This window comes from Eptesicus fuscus, chromosome 6, assembly GCF_027574615.1.
Source record: "Eptesicus fuscus isolate TK198812 chromosome 6, DD_ASM_mEF_20220401, whole genome shotgun sequence".
Classification (NCBI taxonomy): domain Eukaryota; kingdom Metazoa; phylum Chordata; class Mammalia; order Chiroptera; family Vespertilionidae; genus Eptesicus; species Eptesicus fuscus.
This window is the reverse complement of record NC_072478.1, coordinates 15,731,783-15,749,696: the sequence shown is the minus strand read 5'-3', so window position 1 is coordinate 15,749,696 and position 17,914 is coordinate 15,731,783. Positions and strand designations below refer to the sequence as shown.

At 47.1% G+C, this 17,914-nt stretch overlaps 1 protein-coding gene across 1 annotated transcript; it reads right to left on the bottom strand.

The window, feature by feature from the left end:
* Positions 1-14,736: 14,736 nt before the first annotated feature.
* LOC114228018 (T-cell leukemia/lymphoma protein 1A-like) lies at positions 14,737-15,072 on the bottom strand. Its single transcript, XM_054718317.1, has one exon. It carries the CDS (start codon positions 15,070-15,072, stop codon positions 14,737-14,739), a length of 336 nt encoding a protein of 111 aa, XP_054574292.1.
* Between the last annotated feature and the right edge of the window lie 2,842 nt (positions 15,073-17,914).

Genomic DNA, 17,914 nt, shown 5'->3' with positions numbered 1-17,914 from the left:
CTCAGGCAGAAACATGTCTCGGTTTCCTTCTCTCCCTCTTGAGCCGTCCTGATGCTTTCCTGCGTGGCGTGGCATGCTCCCTCCTCTGGAAACTAACAAACCATCTGTTCAACGGCAGTCATTTCTGGTCTGTTGGCCTTACTGAACCTCAAATTTTCTATTCATACATTCTATTTAAAACCAGCCCTACAAGTTCCTTTGCAAACCCTTACAGCAAACAAATGAACAAATGAACTATATACCTTTTTACAATTCCCTCAACAACTTTAATATATATTGGAGTACCTTTTCCCCATGAAGTTGCAGACTCCATAAGAATAAAGTGCATATAGGATATTATATGGACAAGATGAGACACGTGGCGAGTCCTAAATAGGTGGTTATCCAAACTGACAGCTCAGGCCAAGGCTTGATAAAGTCCCAATCTCTGCCTTCATATGATGAGTGGAATTTGGTTGGTTTTTTAAAATTATTCTTTTAAACTTGTCAGCTTAGAGGAAACTTGTCAGTTCCAAACTCATCTTTCTAGCAATAATCAAGTTACTCCAGGTGTGGGATAGCCTGTTTCTTCAGTTATTTAATTAGAGTCTATAGCCCGGCCAGCATGGCTCATTGATTGTCGACCTGTGAACCAGGAGGTCATGGTTTGATTCCTGGTCAGGTTGGGGGCTAGATCCCCAGTGTGGGGCGTGCAGGAGGCAGCCGGTCGGTGGTTCTCTGTCATCATTGATGTTTCTCTCTCTCTCCCTCTTCCTTCCTCTCTGAAGTCAATAAAAATATATTAAAAAATAATTATAGTCTACAGATGTTATTAGGGAAAGAATCAGCATATTTTAAAACGAGCTGCGTCTTTGGGAGGAGTGGGTGTGCGCGCGCACAAGTGTGGGCGGAAAGAACAAGAGACATCCCTGGACGTGTTAGCTCCAGGCTCATTTAGCTGGCAGCTCCAGGGTTCACATGCTAGATGTCCAGAGAAGCACCAGGAGAGGAGAGTGAGTTACCGCTGGGCGAGGCTGTCACCCCCTGGAAGTGAGGGCTGAACATTTTACACAGCTGTGGCTCTTGGAGCAGCCTGAACCAAGGGTCCCACACAGAAAAGTCCCCTCCAAGTCTGCTGTCCTGGTCAGGATAAGGTTCAGCTGCAGTTACAAAGGGCCCCCCAAGAGCGTGGCAGACAGGAAAGTTTGCATCTCTCTCCTGCTTGGTCTGGAGGCACACAGTCCAGACTGGTCTGGCAGGGCTGCTCCAGGAAGCCCCTCTCCCTGATGCACTGTCATTCCAGGGAAGTTGCCCTTGTCCACAGGGCACAGATCTAGCAGGAGGGCAGAGGGAGAAGCAGAAAGAAGGGCCTACTACTCTCCTAGGAAGATGCCATCTTCAATGGAAGCGCTCCTCTGCATCCAGGAGACAGGCAAAGGCGCCTCTGGCGCTTGAGGCTCCATCAACAGGTAGGAAGGAACGCCAACTCGGTGCTGGTGGAGCGCATGGCCACGGCCCTCGGCCCGGGGGGTGGACAGCAGACAGCCGGGCCGGCCTCAGCACACCCTCCCTGAGCTCCGGGATGCCAAGCAGTGCACGCGCTCCAGGCACACGCACTGCCGCCGCCGGCGCTCGGCCCTGGAGCTGGGAGAGCTGCCGGAGCCCTGGAGGCGGTTGGGTTCCGCCGGCTCAGCCAGCAGGCCCTCGAGCAGCGCCGGGTTGTCGGCGCGCCGGGAAGCTGCGGAGGCCGGAGCCGGCGTGGGCACCTGCGGCCCCGCCTCGCTGAAAGGCCTCCCGATGGCCGGGCTCAGCCCCCTCGCGGCCGCCAACTGGACCCGCGTGGACCTGGCGCAGCCGCCTGGTCTGTGCGGCGCGTCCTCACCCAGGCGGCCCCCTCCGCGCCCAGCCACTGGGCCTCTGATGCCGCCGCTGCCAGGACTCGGTCGCCTGCGGCACGGCCGGCCGGCAGGGAAAAGGAGGGCGCGGCGACGCTAGTCCCGCAGGTCCTCCTGCGGCCTCTCCCTCAGACGTCAGAGGAGCACCCCTGAGCTGAGCATCGGGGCTCGGGACCTCCGATGTGTCACCGCCGTTCTCGCCTGCCTCCTCCTGAGACCCCCTGGGCGGGCAGCTCCTCGGACGGCGAATTGGAGGAGGTGAGAGGGGTCTCCGGAGGGCGCAGGTCCCTGCGACTCCAAACGCTGCAGCTGTGCCTCGGAGTCCCCACCACACCGTCTCGCTCCAGGACTGTCTGGGTCGCGCAGCCCTGGCTCAAGGCTCTTCAGAAGACAACTCCATTCCTGACGGAGCGCGTCCTATAGGCCCTGGCTCGGCCTCCCCGCCCCGGAAGCTGGGAGGCGGCCCAAGAGCGTGGAGCACCTCCCTTCCCCAAACTTCAAGGTGCCCCTGAGGCCCCAATCCCAGAAACCTGACAGGACCCCGGCGCCCTTGTCTCACAGCTAGGTTGAGTCAAGCTGAAAAGTGCCCTAAAGGTCACACCAGGATTTGGGCTTAGTTCCTTAAATGTGAGAATCTCAGTAATTGTCCAGCTTGGCGAGGGCTGGGGAGGTAGGTAGGTAGCACAATCAGGGCTCAGCTTTGCAGAGTCCACCCTTTGAGACCACACCAGATAGGTAGGAGGTTCAGCCACAGGCCTGTGGAGTCACACCGGGTCCATCCACTCACAAGGACCAGGGACTTGTCACGTGTGGTTTGGGTGGATCGTGGTTGCTGGACAAGCCTCAGCACCTGACACCTAATGGAGCTCCTCTGCTGCATGAAGACTCAGAAACCCTCCCGGAGCCATGGGAATGAAGAGCAGTGGGGTTGGATGGGCTGAGGGAAGAGGAGAGGGTTTTCCAAGTTACAAAGTGTGGACCAAGTTCTTTCTGGGCTGGAAACATCGACAGCTCAACCCCTGCCCCCACCAAGTGGAGGGTATTGGCCCGAGGTATCCTGGCGGTGGGTTTTCTGAGGGAGGTGGAAGGAGACACTGAGAGGATGCAAATTGCCACTGAGAGCCTTGGACTCACACACCCCTCGCAGTTTATTATGTTTAGGATGGTCCTGAATCAGGGCACCTGCTTTTCCTGGACGTAATTTTGCCTCTTTTCAATAGCAATAGACGTTTCCAAAGAACAAGATCTTCAGCAGGTTGTACTGACCCCTTCATTCTCCATCTGGGACAGTGCTGGAAGACACCCAGGTGTCCCCACTACGCTCTCAGTGTTCACTTACCAGGTGTACCTTCACTGAGGCCCTACTGTGTGCCAGGCCAGTTCCAGACACCAGGATGCAGCAGTGGGTGAAGCAGACAGAGGCCTCCATTGTCATGAGCTGACAGTTCAGTTGGGGAGACAGAAAAAAAAATGAGTAAAATATACACAATGTCAGGTAGTGTTATGTACTATGGAGAAAAATAAAGTCAGGAAGGATGTTTGAGTAAATTTCTGAAGGTGTTTAGGGAGCAAGCTATGAAGAAAACAGATTATTCCAGACTGAGAATATTCCAGACTGAGAAAACAGCAAGTGCAAAGGCCCTCAGACCTCAGTGAGCTGCATGTTGAGAGTCTTAGTTTGTAGCCTGGATTCTTAGTTTTGCCTCGAGGCTATATTTTGCTTTGATTTGTAATCCCTTGTATCACCTCCCTAGGTAATTAACCTGAGCCTGGGTCACCAATCTGTTTAATTCAGCAAATTCTCTTCCAGTGATTCCAAGTGGAAACAGGTGGAGTGGGGGCAAGTCAGCCCATGTTGACTGAGTGGCCTCCCTGGCCCCTGCACTCTGTTAGCACCAGGAGGCTGTGAAACGAACACGAAAGGTCTCCAGCTTGATGACTCTAGTTAATGAACTTCCTCCATGTCCTCAGTCCCCTTCCATGATGTCCCTTCTCTTACTCATTGGGTCACAAGCTCCAGCCCTGGCCCTCCGTCACACCTTTGTCCCCTATGTCCAGCTTCTTCTGGATACCTCTGCCCTGGGTCTCTGAGCTTCTGAAAGTCAATGTATGCCAAACTGAGTTCCTCCCTTGACGCCCTCTTCTCCTGAAGTCCCTCCCTCTTAGTGAGGGAGGCCACCAGTGGCGCCATCCTTGAGCCCCAAGGTATGACCTCTGCCCCACCCCACCCTACCCTAAGATTTACTACTTAGAGACCCCAGGAAAGGGGTGGGAGGAGTGGCACAGTGTGCTGGGGAACGGGCAGTCCTCTATCCCAGGTCATGAGCGAGCAGGAGACAGAGAGCAGGCTAGCAAGCCCCTATCCTATATAATAAAAGCCTAATATGCAAATTGTCCCCTCGACTGTGGAGTTCGACTGGGAGTTCAACAACTCGCTATGACGTGCACTGACTGCCAGGGGGTGACATGGCGCTGGCAGCGGGTGGCAGTGGAGGTGCTGCTGGCCCCACTGGGCCCCGATGAGAGTGCGACTCCGGTGGGATGGTGGAGCAGATGAGCGGGCAGCGCCAGGCCAAGGCAGGTGTGAGCATGGGCCCGATTGCCTCACCAACCACCCCGCAGATGGCGACCAGCAGTGGCCAGGGGGGGGGGGTAGGGTGGAGGGGGGTGCGAGGCCGCTGCCTGGCTCCCAAGTGCTGAGGGAGCCTGGCAGGGGGCCCAGCCCAGATCATCGCTCTGCCGGCAGGATGGTGGAGTAAGTGAGGAGGCAGCGCTGGGGCTGTGAGCTTGGGACCGATCCCTGCAGGCCACCCCGAGGGACCCACCTGTGCACAAATTTGTGCACCGGGTCTCTAGTTATTTATAAGGTGTTTGGGTGGAGGTCACTAACTTTTTCGTATGCTCAATTCTAAGTGGTTATTGTAAAAGGTGCCCTGGGAACAGCAAAGTGGAAACTTGTGGGAATCTAAATGTCCAGACTCTTGATGTGAGCAGGGTGGTCATTCTGGAATATGCCTAGGCAGCAACACCAAATAGCTGTGTTTTCAAGCCTTGGCTGGGCAGGCTGCCTTCTCTCTTACCAGGAGGTGGGGGACTCCAGGGCTCCAAAATGCACTGGTGAGTGGAGCCTGGTGTGGCAGGACTTTGCAGAGGGGGCTGGCTATGAGGCTGCCCGGCTGTAGCTGCCAATGTCTGTGACCATGTTGTCTTGAAGGTACCCCATGGCTTCTGATCTTGGAAGATAAGCAGTGTCAGGCCTGGTGAGTACTTGGTTAGGAGACCACCTGGGAATAGCAGGTGCTGTAGGCCTTTGTACCTGGCTTTCCTTTTCTCACTCTCCTTTTGTCTTGCTCTCCTCTTGTCACCCTCTCCCCACTGGAGCTCCCTTCTTTGGCCACCATTGGTGGGTGCCCCGGGGAGGAGTCCCAGGCTGGTGGATGGTGTGGAGGGCTCCAAGGGAGGGCAGCATGGCCAGGCTGGTGCTCTCTAGACTTGCTGGCTGCTCCAGATGGGTGGGGCAAGTTGAAGCTCAGCGGGAAGACAGTACTTAATGCCATGGAACTGTGTGCTTAAAATGCTTACAAAGGTAAATTTTATTTTTTAAAATATATTTTATTGATTTTTTACAGATAGGAAGGGAGAGGGATAGAGAGCCAGAAACATCGATGAGAGAGACACATCCATCAGCCGCCCCTCCGCCCCCCCCCCGCCTTCCCCCTCCCCCCCCGCCCTCCCCCTCCCCCCCCTCCCTGCCACACACACACACACACACACACACACACACACACACACACACACACACACTCCCCACTGGGGATGCGCCCGCAACCAAGGCACATGCCCCTGACCAGAACCGAACCCGGGACACCACGTCCAAATCCGCTGCAAGGACCGTTTGACGCCCGAAGCGCAGCGCACAGCCGAGCGATTCCAGTCTCTTGCGCAAGGGCGACGCGCCGACACCCTGGCGCTACCGGGACCAAGCAGCCGCCTGGCACTTTCGGGCACCGCGGTCAAGCCTCTCCCTTGCGGATTTGGCCCGGACTCCGGAGGGAGAAACTACACAAAAGCGGTCGCTTGATGACGCTCGACAACCGGCGCGAACGCCAGCCGGACGGCTCGGGATCGCACCGGCCGCCCAGCGGCCCACCTCCTCCCGGCCCACCTCGGATCTGTCTCCCGGCGGAAGCGGGCGGAGGGCGTCCGGCGCGGCCCTTGGGCGTCCGCCTGGGAGCTCTTGGTCAGGGAGCCAAAAAGAACTTGGAAAAAATTTCGAGAGATTCTTGGGACCATAATTCCCCCTAGGGATGGCTGCCGACGGTAACAGCTTCCCCTCCTCCGAGCTCCGGAAGGAATCGGGAAAACGTCCTGGAGACGCCGGCAAGACAGAGCGCCTGCCCGGGCTTCCCAGAGAGGCACGACCGGCTCCCGGGCTCCTGGGAGGACTTGGAAAATAAGCCGGGACTGGATCCGGCCGGGACTGTAAAACTGAAGCCATGAGCCCTGGCCGGTTTGGCTCAGTGGATGGAGCGGCGGCCTGCGGACCAAAGGGTCCCAGGTTCGATTCCGGTCAAGGGCACATGCCCAGGGTTTCGGGCTCCATCCCCAGTGAGGGGCGTGCAGGAGGCAGCCAATCGATGATTCGCTCTCATTATTGATGTTTCTACCTCTCTCTCCCTCTCTGATATCAATAAAAATATATTAAAAAAAACTGAAGCCATAAATTATTTGTAGGAAGCATAGATGAATCATTTTAATTCTACAGTTCCAGAGCAGAAGTCTAAAGCATTAAGAAAAAAAAAAAAAAAGAAAGAAAGAAAGGAAGAAAGGGAAAAAGAAAGAAAGAAAGAAAGAAAGAAAGGAAAAAAGGGCCAGAAGCCATTAAGGAAATGATTGAGAAACTTGACCCTATTAAGATGAAGCAAAATTGATCTTTGCCTATACGTACAATAAGCAAAATTAAATGGCAGCAAATAGGTGTCGGGAACCTTTTTGCAAACATATGTGTAATAAGATATTGATATCGATATTACTTAGTAAAATAACAAAATTGGGGAAAAATAGCCATTAAGAGGGAAAAGGTAAAAAGAATTTCTGGTACATCCACACAATGCAATACTGTCAATTTAGGTTTATATTGTTAAATGAGGTCGATTTGTAGGTATTGACATGGGAAGATATTGATGATGAATTGGTAAATGAAAATAGCAAATAGTAGAACTTTCAGTGGTTAAAAAGAAGTGAATGTATTTATCTTTAAAAAATACTTATATGGAAAGGCAAAGACATTAAAATGGCTAAAGCAATTTTGAGAAACCAGAATAAAGCGATCTCTCTACGTGGATGTCAGAAGCCATGAAGAAGAATGTCTTCAGAAACTTCTCTACCCAGCCCACTACAGTCCCCACCCAGGCAGGCAGCTGGCATCCCAGCCCCTCAACCTTTCTGCTCCACCCAGACCCAGGGCCACCTGGGGGCCAGAGAGAGAGAACTCTGCAGACCTGGGCTCCTTATGGACAGTGGGGGTGGCCAGATGAATTATTGGTATGCCTCTTCCCTCTGGCATGAGGGAAGAGGCTGAGGAGAGAGGGAAATTTTCTCCAGGAGCCCTGGGCTGCTTTCCCAAGGGAAGGTACATTCCCTTTTCATAGCTGGGGCAAGCCAAGGGGACAAAGGAACCTTTGGTACTGGACCCATCATACAAACTTCGTGTGCACTCAAAGACATATGGCTGACAGAGGTCTCAGGCCCCGTTGGCATCGTCATGAAACAGAGGAGCGCTCAGTAAGTGTGAGTGCAAGGAACACACACACACACACACACACATCCTGGGGGCTAATTGAGCAAGCAGGGAACAGGCAAGAGACCAATGTTGCCACTTCTTGAGTCTCCTGCGCTGGCAGCTCCAGCGGAATCAGATAGGTTCTGCTTGTTCTGTAGATGTTACTGTGGGGAAGTGAGAGCTTGGAGCTTCCGAAGTCTGTCATTTTGCCGACTAACACCCTACATTTTATTCTGTCTGCTATATTGCTTTTCCTCAATACACAGTCACAATAATAAAAAAAAAAAGCAATACTGCATACATTGCATTCTATTTTCAAGTTGAAAGCAAGATGAAAAGAGAAACTGAGTTGGGAACAAGTTTGGTAAGGAAATTAAATTTCTGAAGCTATCAAACCATTCAAGTATAGTCTATAAAATTTAAATGTGTTTAAAACCAGGAAAAATAAACATGTGATTCCTTGTTGTTCTCTCTTGTCCACCCCCGTTCCTTCTCTCAAGGCTGCACAGCCTCCACCCATGCACCTGTATCACCGGGCTCACCTGAGGAAACACCTGCTCCCTACTGGTCTAGAAACTTCTGCTCTCACTCATCTTTATCACCTGTGTTCACCACATGTTTAAGGCCATTGCAACCACTAACATGGAAAATGAGGGGATTATTTTTCCACCCAGCCCATAGGTTGGATAAAAAGAAAACCTCTCCCATCTCTCCTGAGAACACATAGCCTTTCTGGAGGCTGGAACAAATGAATGCAAATGTTGGATGGGGATTATTTCCACATCAGTCCCCGAGCTTTCAGATGCCTAACAGGGTGGTGAACACAATGGGCCCTAGTATTTGCTGGGTGCGCTGGGAAGATCCAGGCCAAAATGAGAAACCTGACCATTTGCCAAAAATGGATCAATTCAGGAGTGAGAGCAAGTCCTTTCTCAACTCTTGTTTCATTGCCGGTGAGGCAGGATAGTAAGAAGCTAGGAAATTCTTTGGCAAGTGGAATGAGGCAGATAGTTAAACAAGGCCAAGCAATCAAAGCCAGCTAATTAATTGCAAAATCTTATCATCCCTAACCAAGAACAGATGATTTACACCTCTCCTCCACAACCAGAGAGGGAGTAGCTTCAATCATCCTAGTCAAGGAGATAGATAATCGAGACCCATTGGTGCTATTAGTGCCAGCCAAACCCCAGATCAGATGAAGTCAGGAATAAATAACAACAACAACAAAAATCCAATCAGAGCCAGGCAAATCCAAGATAAAAGCAAAGCAGTGAAGCTCACCAGAGAAAGACCCCAAACTCCCTTATATGCTCATTTTGATACATCAGCATATCAAAGGATACACCTGGAAAGCTGTTAAATTTGGTGTTGAGATCTTCATCTGAGACTTCCCCTAAAACGCCTGCTTTTAAAAAACAGATAAAAACTCTTAAGATGAAGGATGTCAGTGCATGCTCTCCCTTGAGCTTGTCTGTTCCCCCCACCCACTTTGTTCCTCAGGCTTGCTTTCTCCTTAGCTCTGAAGGTTACCAGGAGACTTACAATCAGAGGAGCAGAGGCAGTGGTGGCTTATCCCGGGCTAACCCCCTGAACCTGTCTCCAGGGCCTTCTGTTTGCCTTCCTTTTGCCTCTGTAACTTGTTTTCTGAGCCCACACAGCCCAGTGTGGCTCACTTCTGTTACTGTGACTTTCTTCCCTGAGTCTAGGCAGCTCAGTCTAGGTTCACTTCTGTTACTGTCATTTTGCCTCTTCTGTTTTAAGTCCTTCCTTTGTTTCACTGTCCCCAGTTGTAATAATACTCTCAAAATCACCTGGACCTCTTTTGTAAAATCTTTCCTGCATGAAGTCAAGAACTCACACATTCCAGACTGTGCTGGGGCAGACATACCTTGGTCCTGGTCCCTTTCCAGTGACATCTGGAACTCAGCCACCACCTGTCCACCTCTTGATTCTTATCCAGATAAAGTATAAAAGAGAATCCAGTCTTTTAAGCTCTGCTAGTTACACCACTCATGAATCCTCAGACATTCACCTGGAGCGAACCCCTTCCAGCTCAATCTCATGCATGTGCAAAGTGGTCTAAGGCAAACAGGAGCCCTCTCCTCTCCTGGGGTCAAAAGTAAGAAAGCTTTGGCTACTTTGCACATAGGGAAGGTAATATTCTCATTTAACAGATAACAAAATGATAACCGTAAGGTTTTATATTTTAATAAGACCTCCTGTTCAGAGTTATTATTTAATTAATATTTAATTCCCAGGATTAACACCAAATCTCAGGAAACCCTCACAATGGCCACTTGGGGAATTTTGTCCCCACTGCAGGGATACCACTTTACAACGTTTCATCTAGTAATTCTTGGTTAAATGCACCAGCATTTATTCTTCAACTCCCACCCCAGACCTTAAGAGCCACCCCACACCCTTCCTGCTGAGCCCTGTTCCTACCCAGGATATACTTGTCCTCAGTCATCTTAGCTCCTCCATATTTGGGATTCAGACAACATCAAAGGCTCTGCCCTCTATGGCCTTGGACATGAGGCCAGGCTACTTTGCAATCTACTTCATGGTGGGCAGAACAATTTAAGGACTCATGTCTGGTTGGAGGGTTTGTGACTGTCATCAGGCACTATACCCCCCCCCCCCCCCCCCCCACACACACACACAAAAGAAAGAAGCAGGGAGATGTAAGGGCATAAAAAATGGCTTTTCTTTTTCTTTGCTGTGGCCTTCCACAATTTATGAGAAACACCTGGTAATTAAACCCCAAGATCATTAGCTCCTCTGATTCAAACAGCCCCTCTGTTCAAACTGCAAGACAAGATAGATTACTCTCAAGGCTACATTCTTGCACTCCCCCCGCCCCCCTCCTCCCTGCTGTTTTTACAACTCAGGGATAATTTGCACCAAGATGTCTCAGTTAGTAGAAAAGTTCCCTTCCCCACCTCCCTTCAAACAAATCTCTTTTGAACTCTTCGTAACTTTTCTTTCTCTTCATAACTTTTGCTCTAAGCATGTTTTACAGGTTTGGAGAAAATACTGATAAAACATCTCCCTAGGCCAGTGGTCGGCAAACTGCGGCTCGCCGCTCTGTTGACTAATGAGTTTGCCGACCACTGACCTAGACTCTCGATTCCAATAATTACAGACTGTTGTTGTTCCTTGTGATTAAGCCCCTATCCCAGTGGTCGGCAAACTCATTAGTCAACAGAGTGGCAAACCGAGGCTCTCGAGCCGCAGTTTGCCGACCACTGCTAGGACATCTGCCGAACTGTCTCCTGAAAAGCAAACAAACTTTTCAAGACAGCCCCTGGTATCTGCTCAACTTCAGCCCTAAATTCTCCTCCATCCCTTGTCATCCAGCAACAGTAGCCATTACTATTTATTTTTTATCCTCACCAACGGATTTTTTTCCATTGATTTTTTAAAAAAATTTTTTGAGAGAGAGAGAGAGACATGGATATGAGAGAAACACATCAATTGGTTGCCTCCCCATGCACTCCAACTGGGGCAGGGATTGAGCCTGCAACCGAGGTACCCTTGACCGGGAATCAAACCTGCAACTCTATGATCCAAGGGCTGATGTTCTAAGAGCATCTGACCAGGGCAGCCATTACTTTTTTATTTTTAAAATATATTTTATTGATTTTATTTATTTATTTTTTTACAGAGAGGAAGGGAGGGGAATAGAGAGCTAGAAACATCAATGAGAGAGAAACATAGATCAGCTGCCTCCTGCACACCCCCTAATGGGGATGTGCTCGCAACCAAGGTACATGCCCTAGACCGGAATCGAACCTGGGACCCTTGAGTCTGCAGGCCAACGCTCTATCCACTGAGCCAAACCGGTTAGGGCATGCCATTACTTTTTAAAAGGGGAAGCTGCTTTTTGTTTCTTGTCCTGTATTAATTAGCAATACCTGGCCCTTTCCCTTTGTGGGAAGTAAAATAAACTTTCTTTCTACATCTCTTATTTTAGTTGTGAATTCTTTCACAGCTGTGTCACTGGCCAGATCCTAACAGAGGACATGCATCATAAATCTACTGCTGGTCCCACAATCCCCACAGAGCAGCCAGGCTCATCACATACAGAGTGAAAGAGTTTAATTTGGGGGAAATCTTAGTGAAATGATAGCTGGAGTTCTGGCCTAGTAATTAGCATTGGCAGTAACACATTTCCATTTCACAATTTCTGTCTATAAAAACATTTGTAAATTGTAAAGTTCTTCCTAAATCAATGTTAATAATTAACTGGACTGCATGGGAAAATGCTGATAGTGTGTCAGAACGGGGTGGATTACCTTCATCCTGGAGGTCACAAAAGAACATGTTTCTGAATATTTTCAGCCTTTAGTTGGGACCCAGAGCAGAATTGGACTATAACCTCCTTTGGGATCTTTATTTTTCCTGGGCTTCTCTGACATCTCAACCTCCTGAGTGCCTTAAACTATTCTAGTCATGGCTTCTGGGTGTCCTTTGTGAGATCCCACTTGAAAAACAGTATTAGAAAATCTCAAGACTCAGTCCTAGCCCTCTTCTCTCCTTTACTATACACTGTCTTAGGAAACTCATAAATACTGCAGTTTCTTCCACTGTTCTATGATGACAATGTCTAAAAAACTCATGTACATTATATTTCTGAGATATAATCTCTACTTGCATGTGTTACAAGCCACCAAGAATGAACTATATTTCAACCCCAAGCCAGTAACTTCCTCCACAAAGTAAAAATGACCTTAAACAAAAATAGAAAGCCAAACATTTCTCCAGCAAAATGGGTTTATTTGGGAACAATAAAGAATTGCAATGCAGGACATGTGGTGTAATGGCAAACCACACACAAGTCCAGAGGTACTGGGAAGGGCAGGAATGGTCCCAGGTCCACTGGAGGAAACTGAAAGTTTGAAGTATTGTGACTTTTCATTGGCTCGGTTCTGGCAGTCTCCCATTGGCTGAGCTGTTACTGGGCAAGGAGGAATATTTTCTTCCTCCTGTGAAGGTCATAGACTAGTATCACTTTCTGTCAGAGAAGCCAGGTGTGTCTCTTATTGTTGGGGTCAGTAGTGTGCACTGAGTGACGTGTGCATGAGAATTCTCTCTTCTAGTCTCCCGACTCCATTTTGAGGTTTCTGTTTATTAATTTTTGCATTTCCTCCTTTTTATCAAGATCTTTCTCTGAAAGCATCACTGATCAAGAGTCAGGATTTTCCAGATTCACTTGTTGCTGGATGCCTGAAAGGACCTTTCCTGAGTGTCATCTACCAGGATGGAAGGAAAGTACACAGATTTGAAACCTGTTATGTTCACATTTGCATAACAAAAAGGGGCAGGAGGGAGATCAGATCTCCCAGGCAGTTCCCATTTAAAGTCTGTAGCCTAGAACAGAGAATACAACAAAGGTACACTCAGAACTGAAAGAAGTGCTTTGGGAAGAAAAAATGTAGGAATAAACATGAAGGAATAAATTAGTATTGTTATTTCAAAAGAAACAATTTGGAACAAATGTCTTATCATAATACAGCCTGTAGGTTGCAACTGCAGAGACTATGAATTGGATAAGAATCCAGAGTCACTTTAGCAAATTTTAGACTTCCTAGGTAGCATGATATGAATATCTTGGAAAAGCTGTCTCATCAGGTGTCATCTGATTTAATTTCAGGAAAATCTACAGGCTAATCTCTAGTAGACATAATTGCAAAAATCCTCCACAAAATACTAGCAAACCAAACTAAAAAGCACATTAAAAGATTCATATACCATGAACAAGTTGTATTTATTCCTGGAATGCAAAAATGGTTAAATGCACAAATTAATCAATGTGATAAACCACACAAAAGACTGAACGATAAAAAGTCTTTGATAATTTTACTATAATGAGTCTTGGAGAAAACAACTTTGATTCTGTTTTGTGATTTGTGAGCTCATGTATTTGGATATCCAAATCTCTCCCTTATTTTGGGTAATTCTCAGCCAATTTTTTTAAAGTAAGCTTTCTTCACCTTCTCATTTCTCTTCTCATTATGGAATTCCAATAATTTGCAAATTGGTTCTGTGGATGTTATCCCATAAATCACACAGTCTTTCTCTATTCATTTTCATTCTTTTTTTGTTTTCCTCAGATTAGACAATTTAAAAATTTCTGTCTTCTAGTTCACAGATGCTTTCTTCTACTCTATTCCATTTTGATGTTGATGCTCTCTATTGCATTTAAAAAAAATTCATTCATTGTATTTTCAGCTCAGAATTTCTGTTTGGTTCTTTTTATTTTATTTTTTAAATTGTCTTACATGTAATTAATCACTATTATAAAGTGTTCATGCTACATACAACCTCATAACATCCAGGAGTGTGGATGCCTATAAAAGGGGAGAACTTCCAACGTCTGTACTACAGGAGGGCTGCCTGAAGGTCCATCCATGGGGCTTGCCTGCCTAGCCTCCTGCGAGGTCAGGGGCTGTGGACCCTTGACCAATAGGCTTCTGAGCACTGAGCATGGAGCATGGCTCCTCTCAGGCCTTCCCGTGAGATGCACGTGAACCTGCATGGCAGGTGGGACCTTTGTAGACATGGCCATGAGCAGGCACACGCCACATGAGAGCTGACACAGGGGCTCTGAGGCCTGGCCTGGGCTCAGGCACGTAGGCCCCATTGCCTTGTAGCCAGAGGTGCACAGAGCTGAGGGAAGAGAATGAGAAGTAGTCCTGTGGGTAGAACACACAACATGAGATACTGGGAGGGAGGAGCACAACACACAGAGAGAGAGGCCACAAATCATCAGGCAGCTGAGAAAACCAGGGACACCAGTATAGCCTGGGCACTTGGAGGAAGCTATATGGACCCGGGGTGCTTTCTAGTGCCAATCTGGGGAGGGGGTGGGAGGCCGAGGGTGCTGCAGGCAGGTTCCCATGGGCTCTGGGTAGGGCTCATCCCCTCATCCCCTGCCCATCCATGCCCTGCTGGCCTGGCGGTGGCAGACAGAACAACAGGGCTGGTAAAAAGGTGAACAGAAGCACAGACATCTTCACTGCAGGCCAGAGGGACTGCGGCTCAGGGGACAGGAACCTGAGGACCACATGGCTTGTGTTAAGGGTCTGGCAGCTGCTCAAGGACCATGTTCTTGATGCTGCTGATCTCGATGTGGTACATGATGCGCCAGAAGCTAGAGTTGGAGGCGCAGTACCGCCTGCCAGGATAGAGCTGCCACATGAGAGGCAGCATGCTGGGGGACAGCTGGCTGTGCTGCACAGCCTCTCCTCGGGGGATGTCTATCTGATGCATGAGGACTTGGAGGCTACTTTCTGTCTCAATGATAATGGGCAGCCAGGTGCGCTCGTTCTTGTCCACATACACATTTGGCCACCAGATCCACAGGTGGCCAGGGTGCAGGCTCCTGCACACGGTGAATGGGCACTCGCTCATGACACCTCTGCCGTCTAGGGAGCAAGAGCTGCAGCCTCGCAAAGCCTCTCACTTGTCTATTTGGTCCTTTTACTCATTTCCATCTGCCTGTTAAACTTCTCATTTTGTTGAGTATTATTTATGATTTAATTGAGTTGTCTTTTTGTGCTGTAATTCATTGATTTAAAAAAAAATAGCTATTCTGAATTCTTTATCTGGTAAATCACAGATTTCCATATCTTTGTGATCAGTTATTGGAAAATTATTGTGACTGTTTGGTCATGCCATATTTTCTTCATTATTTCACATTTATTAAAGGTTTGCATTGCTGTCTCAACTTTTGAAGTAGCAGTCACTGCTCCAGTCTTTACTAAGTGCTTTTTGTGAGAGTTATACCTTCTATCTGCCCTGCTAAGGATTCTGAGGCTTTCTTAGATCTATGCATACACCCGATTCACACTTCTTGCTCTCTTTTGTGGCAGAATTCCTAAGTTTGTAAGCCTTCTTTTGATCCTGCAACACACCATTCCAGGTTCTGACAGCCTCCTTTTTGTTTTCCCAAAGGTGGCACTAAAGCTCAAGTTTGTTATTATATAGGATAATGCTGTGGGGGTAGGGGGGAAGAGAATGATGTAAACCCTTAAAATCCTGTTCCCCCCCAACTAATAATTGTATGTCCAGAAAAATATCAATCAAGAGTTATGGTGGAATAAATGCATACTCATTCATATGAGGACTCAAAAAATTCACATCTCTCCCTGGCCGGTGTGGCTCAGTTGTTTGAGCATTGTCCCATGCACTGAAGGGTCACTGGCTCAATTCTTGGTCAGGGCACATGCCCAGGTTGTGGGTTCTGTTCCATTTGGGATGTGTACAGGAGGCAACCAATTGATGTTTTTCTCTCACATCGATGTTTATCTCTCTCAAAATCAATAAAAGCATATTAAAAAAATTAACATCTCATGCTCCCTTACTTAAGAAGCTGTTAAGAGGAGGAAAATGTGTGTTTCAGGAAAGAATTACAAGATGACAGATATTTAGTTGGCCTCAGAGCAACAGAAACCAATTTGAGGAGGCCGAGTGAAGATTCCCTAAAAGGGAAAGATTGGAACTGATAGAATATCTAATATGTGTAAGCATTTAGAAATAAACTACTAACGGGCATTGACATAGCCAATGAGAAAAAATTAAGATGATATTAACAAAAAGTTATACAAATGAAAACAAAGGGGCAATCCAGGAAAAGCAGAGAACAAGCAAGATGATAAAGTGATGTTACATTAGAAGACTTAGAAGGAAAGAGTAATGTAATACTGTAATATAATGTAATAATGGAAATTCTGACCTTGCATAATAAAAAATTGCAGAGTAAATATTTAGTATGATGGGAGCAGGGAAGAAGGAAAGCTAAATATTCATTTTTAATAACATGAAATCAACAGATGTGTCTAAAATGTATAATTCAAGAGGCATACGTTTAAGGCTGTTACCAAAATGATGTATAAAGAGTAATACAAGAAAATGCAACAAAAAGGCTGAAAGTGCTTACTTCTGTGAAGCAAGAGAAGAGGAAGAGAGTGAGGTTGTAGGCTGTGTTTTTTGTTGTGTTATTTATTTAAATTTTATTTTAATGTATTTCACGGGGCTTTTTTCTATTTTAATTTTAAATTAAAAATTTTAAATAAAAAACGCCAAAACCGGTTTGGCTCAGTGGATAGAGCGTCGGCCTGCGGACTCAAGGGTCCCAGGTTCGATTCCGGTCAAGGGCATGTACCTTGGTTGCGGGCACATCCCCAGTAGCGGGTGTGCAGGAGGCAGCTGATCTATGTTTCTCTCTCATCGATGTTTCTAACTCTCTATCCCTCTCTCTTCCTCTCTGTAAAAAATCAATAAAATATATTAAAAAAATTTTTAAATAAAAAATGTCATAATTCTTTTTTTAAAGAAAAAGGGTTGTGATTAGCAGTAGGTGGCGCTATTTTCTGTCAGAATGAAACTTTCCTTACTAAATTCTGCCTTCTTTGCTTTTTCCTCTCATTTGATTACATTAAACTGTATCTCATTTTCCTCACAAGAAATGAGAATTCTAAACTGATTGATCTTTACTGAGAAAATTATTTCTATAGATTTTAGGCAACCTCAAACATTTTTATAGTGAATACACTAAACTGAAATGATCAAATTATCGAGTAAATCTCATATTTTCTTCTGTAAAGTGAAGATGAATTCACTAAGCCCTCTTTTTTCATTTGCCTTCAAAGAAAACTAGCAAATTTTCACTATCCCAGCTTACTTATTTACCTACTTAACTTGAGATTTCATTAAAAATATTACATTTTGAAAGTATAAATGCTATTGGTTAGGACAATAATTTGGAATCGCACGGGACTTGGTTGGAATGTCTGTAAGGAGGATTCTCTGAAAGGTCGGGGCCTCTGAGGGGACCTTGCCAAAGGCCGAAGCCCTTACCTTTACTTTTCTAAACAAGTCCGATCGCCTGGGGTGTTTTGCTAGAATCTTTATGTTTAGTCTTTAAAGACCTGACCTTGTAGAAGCATATACTTTCTCAAGGATACTGACCCTGCTGATTGTATCTAGAGGTTAATTTGAGTTCAAGTTGTTGTTACAATAAAAAGCCAAAGAGGCAGGTGAACAGGACTGCTTTACTACTGAAGTAAAAGAGGCCCTTAGCCCTCTCTTTCACAGAAACCTGTGTCACAGTGATCTGTTCGTCCATCGCTCAGGGTCTGCTGGAGTAAGAGTAAGATTAGAGGTCAAATTGATTTTATCTAATTCCATCTCCACTAGCTCTACATGACACTAGAAAGTAGATATTGAAGCAACAGAAAAGACTCATTTACTG